The sequence below is a fragment of the Patiria miniata genome, unplaced genomic scaffold, assembly GCF_015706575.1.
Source record: "Patiria miniata isolate m_02_andy unplaced genomic scaffold, ASM1570657v1 HiC_scaffold_29, whole genome shotgun sequence".
In the NCBI taxonomy this organism is placed as follows: domain Eukaryota; kingdom Metazoa; phylum Echinodermata; class Asteroidea; order Valvatida; family Asterinidae; genus Patiria; species Patiria miniata.
In genome coordinates, this window is record NW_024037068.1 from 16231656 (window position 1) to 16237718 (window position 6063).

Genomic DNA, 6063 nt, shown 5'->3' on the forward strand with positions numbered 1-6063 from the left:
TGGTGGCCCAGGCAGGAATCGAACCCGGGTCACAGCGCTGGAAGGCGAGGAAAGTACCGCTAGACCAGACTCCCCCAGAAAGTTTTGGATGTGTTAAGTTTACAAAGTTACTTAAGATAATGGCTGGACTATGTTGCTTGCAAAACACTGCTGAACTTTACCAGGCATGCAACTTTTCCTCGGATCAGCTGATTTCCTCTTTTTGTACTTCCCAAGTGTGCCATTGAAAATAGGAAAACACTGTGCAAAGTCTTGGGAAAAATTTGAATTTCCTCTTTTTTTTGTGACTTCCCAGTTGCATGCCTGACTTTACACCTACAACTCATTGCTGCATTTTTTGTTGTGATGGCATGACATAGTGGCTTTCACACTGCTTGTTTTTACACCTTACAGCTCAACAACACAAACAGCTCCAAGGCTTGGTTGTAAGCCATAGTCACCTACAGTATAAGCATGATTGCTTAAAGGGCCCATCATAATGTAATTTTTTCAATGACGTCCCCGAAAACGCACCTTTGTGTTCCGCGTTTAACCTTACTTTCAATTTTCAAGGGTATTTTGGTGCTGTTTTGTTTTTTATGCAATGCAAATTTCCATATTCATGAGCAAAAGTGTGGTGTCATTTCAGTCAGAAACCTTATTGTTACAGCTATTTGCCGCACCAAAAGTTGGCAGAATGTTTGATATTTTGCTGTCATAAATCTTCCTTTCTTCAGTAACTTTTCTCAAAAATGTTTTCAATGAGCAATTTTTGGGGTTTTACAATTTTAACAGAGAACCCCTAAACTAAACAGTGTCTTCCTGAAATGACATTACAGCAACAGCGCCCTCTGTTGTCTGGCAGTGAAATGATGGAAATTGTTTGAAGTGTTGAAAGAAGTGCACTTTTCAATAAAATTAACCAAAAAGGAATGTCAAATAGTTTTGTCAAACAATATAAATTTGCACAAATTGTGTTTCAAAGAAAATTCATCTCATGGAGCCTTTAATTAAGCTACAGTTTCTAAGTTGGCCTAATACATGATGATCCTTTATTAAGTTATTCAGCAACACAACCCAGTTCAAGGTTCAGGAAAATTTGGACAGCTTGGTTAAACTGTTACGTCATATACAGTGTGGTCCAAAAACCAGAACCTCATCATACCACTACCCTGAGACTCAAACCACATGTACCAATGCATGGAGAATCTTTTTAGCAGAAAAATGAAAGCATGATCGCCCGATTCGGTTCAGTAGATTTTGCTCTAGAGCCTATTTTGTGAAGCAAGGTGGGGTCATTTTTGTCCCCGCCGCGCCCGGGAATTTGACTTACAAAACGGTAATTGACAGAGGGATTGTTATGTAATAATACCCACATGAAAAAAGTATCCTTCACAAAATAGGCTCGGCAGCAAAAACTACTGGACCGAACCGGGATATTTTGGTATCATAATTCTTCTAAAAGGATTCTCCATCAATTGATACAGGTGGTTTGAGTCTCAAGGTAGAGGAAGTGTGAGGTTCCAGGTTTTTTTATGGGTTTTTGTTAACCAAAAAAAGAGGATTCCGTTGATTTCAAGTCATGTCCTCTGTATCTTAAAAATTGAGTCAGAATAGACCCTTGAATGGTAGCCATATGTTGAAGTACCGTTATGGAAACGCATGAGTTGAGCGCTTGTGTATTATATTAACAAAAACAAATCAGAGATGGCTGTTGTGTTGAAAGGGTCTATACTTGATCTCAAGTGTAAATACTATAATTTTGCTGTAAATTGAAAATTGTAAATATTTCATTACCATAATACTACACGACTATTTAACAAATAAATACGTATACAATGTATATATGTTATGCATGCAAAATGAAGAGAAATATTGTTTTAACCTTTTTTTCTTAACAAAAGAAGTTTCCCTGTTACATATGTATATTATTCATTCTGACAAGAAGATTCGGCATCGCGTGACCAGAAATAAAAATTATGATAACATTACTTCAACTAAAAACAACAAGCCTAATTTTCAAATATGCTGTATTAACTGTTATTCTCATGTTAACAATAACAAATATGTTTATGCTACACAGTGTTTTATGGAAATACATTTCATGAAAATGATTCCATTGCTGCATTTTCAAAATAAAGACCTTGAAATGCATGTTTATTACAGCAACTGTTCCCCCCTTTAAATGTGCATTCGCATGTACAAAGCGGATTTCTCGTAATTTACGTAAAAGGAGAAACAATTTTCAGTGCAAGATAATCAACAAAAGAAAATGCACGACTATCAGACGCGGCAACGGCTGCGAGGAGTCTAGGCCGTCACTAGTAGCGCATGCCTCCTGCTTATCTGCTTTCTGAAAAAACTCCTGAAAGTTCGAGTCGTGGCCTCCGTTGCAGCCGTCGGTTGTGCACAAGCAGAGCGTACCCTGCTGGTTGTCGGTGTTGGTATGCGGGAGGCAGCACGCACGGCCGGTTGCCGGTGGGTCGTCGGTGAAGCCGCAGAACTTAAACTGACCCCGTTTTTCCTCCTGGATGTCGTCTAAGAAGCCACTACCACCACCAGAGCATTCTGAAAGACATTGTAGTTAGAAAAACTGCTTTAGATGCAACAGAACGAAAAACACATAAGCCTAACACCAAGTACTACACAGTCAAAAAAAAAATTGTTTTCGCTTTTTAACATTTGACTTTGTTTTTATTTATTTATTTATTATATTTTTTTCTGGCAATGAAACCAACGATTCCTCAAAAGTGCCCTAGGCACTGAAGCTCAAAAGCTACCCCCTCCCAGAAAAAAAAGCAGCACCTGCTTCCCCCTCCTCCTCGACAGCTCCCCCTCCCCCGACCCAAAGCTGGATCCGCCCCTAACACCTACGTTCCTCTTCACTTTCCGCTCCGTTAAACCATACGCAGACGGGATGGTGGCTCTCCACCACTGAGGTCAGTGTCTCATCGCACTCTTCCAGCATTCTCACGGACTGGTTGCTGCACGTCAGAGGGCCCTCAAAGTCGTTACATTCGTAGCACATCAAGGCTAAGCCTGTGAGGGGACGCAAAGCAAGTAATAAAAGTCAAAGCAGACCAACCGACCGGACAACCAACTTACCGGTAAAACTCACTGACTGGTCAACTTACCGACCGGTCAACTCACTGATCATGACTTGTCAACTTACCGACTGGTCAACTCACTGATCATGACTGGTCAACTTACCAACTGATCAACTCACTGATCATGACTGGTCAACTTACCGACTGGTCAACTTACCAACTGGCCAGTCGGTAAGTTGACCAGTCGGTAAGTTGACCAGTCACACTATAAACATCTTCATCCCTTAAAAATTTTATTAAAAGTCCATGGTCAACCTACTGACTGGTCAACTTACCGACTGGTCAACGTACTGATTGGTCAACTTACTGACTGGTCAACTTACTGACTGGTCAACTTACTGACTGGTCAAATACTGACTGGTCAACTTACTGACTGATCAACTCCCCTGACAGGTCAACTTACTGACTGGTCAACTTACTGACTGGTCAACTTACTGACTGATCAACTTTGCTGACTAGTCAACAACAACAAAAAAACGGTAAACAAACCCTGACTATTGAACTGACCTGAAACTGGACTACCGTGACGCCCCGTCATCCCCACTTATAAAAACGTTGATCCGCCACAGACGTGAACCCATTGACCAGTGTCAAAACTTTTTGGAAAAAGTCCCTAGACTTCAACATTGCATCAATATTTCCCACAACATTATTTAAAAAAAATCAGCCAGTTTTTGCCGATTGTTTTTATCTCATCCAGTTTAGTGTCGTCATATCCTCAATATAGATTTACACGGTGCGTAGCTATCACCCCGAAGTTGCAGCACACATTCGGAAATAAAATGTTACCTGTGATGTCAATACCTTACTCTAACACGACTGCCAGAGATTGAGCAATACTATTACAACACGAAACTGGAAGTGTCATTCAAGGCGTGAACGTCAGTTTATTTGAGAACTCCCTGGTTTTGCTCTTGAGCAATAGGCAGCAACATGCTGTAATTTGGCAATTTACTGTAAATACTACCGTGAGGTAAGGATGTCAACGGCGTGCATCCCGGGACGTCACTGCTGTCAACTGACCGACCAGTCAACTAATCAACCACTCAACTAACCAACCAGTCAACTAACCAACCAGTCAACCGACAATTACACCGGTCCAACTAACCTGGTCAACTATAACTGACTGGTCAACTAACAGGTCAAAATATCTTGCTTTACGTACAAAAAGTCAGGGGGAAGTCACTTCAGCCTTCAAACGGGTTTTTAAAATGACAACAATTTTCCCCTGACAAATCATCATCACACTTCTAGTAAAGGCGTTACGGGTATAATTCCAGCGGTAATGGCGCAATGTCTGTGACAGATTTTCAGAGCTCAGTAGATAACAAGAACATGTATTTTTCAAATCTCATACATCCACTATCTAGTAATGGTCAGTGAGATTACAGACTAGGAGTTTTGGATTATTTCTCCGAATCACTAATTAGATATCATGGTTAATTAGCGTTGTCACAGACAATATATTGCCTTTCATAGCACTGTAATTTTCCTAAAAAAAACTTGGTAGTCCATTTCATCTTGCGCTCTGGGAGTCAATTTTGATTTTCCTGCCCTTCACGCACAAACATCCATCTTTAGTCTCACATCGTATTCCTTTGTTTGACCAAGTATATAGAACCGAAAAACTTAGTGACCATCTTACCTTTCTCAAGGAAGACAAGTATGAAGATAACAGAGAGGATCATCACGTTCACTGTAGATTAGAGAACAGAAATGTGTTGGGAAAACATCATTTGAAATAAAAAATATGCGACGGAGGGGACGCCCCTTTGTTTCAGTCGTTGTGTTCCCTGAATCTCAGGAATTCTTTGGAGATATCTCGGGGGATGCATGTGCCGGGTGACAATAGTCTATGTATATTATATAGAGACAGGGGGATATAGGACACACCACCTATAAAACATGCCTTTTCACCCGAACTGAGAAACATCATCTTGAACATGTCTGAAAATCCCTCTTTAAGGGTCTATACCACGGGTAAAAAATAGCAATCGATGATTGAACAATAAACAAGAAAGACAGAAAGAAAGAAACGTTTAAGAAATAAAATTGCAAACTTACTTTCTGCTAAGTGCCGCCTGTGATTCGTTTGTGTTGCTGACTGTAGAAGAATGGCCTCGATTTTCACTCACAGTTTGATATCGTGTGACATGTCGCTACTATTTTTGTTTTTAAGACCAGTTTCGTTTTTCGCACGTACGAAATAAAACTGACATTGGCATAATGAAACGGCTGAGGTTTCGGTTTTTTGTTGTAATTCTGCATGTAAACGTCTTATTCATAGGGGAGTAGAGATTGAATTTGCAGGTTCAACACCCCTCCCTCCCCTTAAAGAAAAGGACAAGAAACAAGACGACAATTAATAACAGGTAAATGCTTGAAGCAGGCGCGGATCCAGCGGGGGTTTGGGGGTCAAAAGTCCCCTAAAACAAACTTCAGTTATTAATTAAAGGGAATATACAACATTTGCAAACATCGGAAAATAAAACTACCAAGTTTTTGCGAAATACCTTAATAGGATGTTGGTAAATGACAGTCTAAAGCATCCTGTAAAATTATGGCACCTGGTATACTGTCATTTTCAAGAAAAGTGGTATTTTTGTATCAATTTCCAACGCTGATCGGCCGATCAGCGTTGGAAACAACTGGCTTTTTTTTTCGAATACTGGCCCCAATTGACCATTGCACTTGTCTGCAATCGATTACAAACCTATAAACGGGTACGAGCCAGCTAGACTGGTTCCCCGACCTTACAATTCCCCAATGTATGTAAACTGCTCTGTTTCTTCTTATATGGAGTCAGGGAACCAGACTACAGGAAAATGATCGTTTTTCTTGGTTTTTATAGCATTTTCGAACCCAAAACCTCCAAAAAGTCAGTGTAACTATATTTGCTTTATAATTCCAACCCCCCAATTCCATCCATTTCTGAAAATTACAGCAAAAGCAAATGATGTATATTCCCTTTAACAAA

General features: G+C 40.2%; 1 protein-coding gene across 1 annotated transcript; it reads right to left on the bottom strand.

Moving 5' to 3' along the window:
* Positions 1-2159: 2159 nt before the first annotated feature.
* LOC119736106 lies at positions 2160-3012 on the bottom strand. The gene is made up of 2 exons (XM_038210118.1): positions 2854-3012; positions 2160-2547 (listed from the first exon to the last, which is right to left on the bottom strand). The coding sequence occupies exons 1-2, from the start codon at positions 3005-3007 to the stop codon at positions 2225-2227; spliced, it is 477 nt and encodes a 158-aa protein (XP_038066046.1). The 5' UTR covers positions 3008-3012; the 3' UTR covers positions 2160-2224.
* Between the last annotated feature and the right edge of the window lie 3051 nt (positions 3013-6063).

Coding starts and splice junctions, on each gene's coding strand:
- LOC119736106 (XM_038210118.1), bottom strand. CDS start 3,007: ATGTGCTACGAATGTAACGACTTTGAGGGCCCTCTGACGTGCAGCAAC. Junction 2,548..2,853: donor AGCGGAAAGTGAAGAGGAAC/GTAGGTGTTAGG, acceptor AATGTCTTTCAG/AATGCTCTGGTGGTGGTAGT.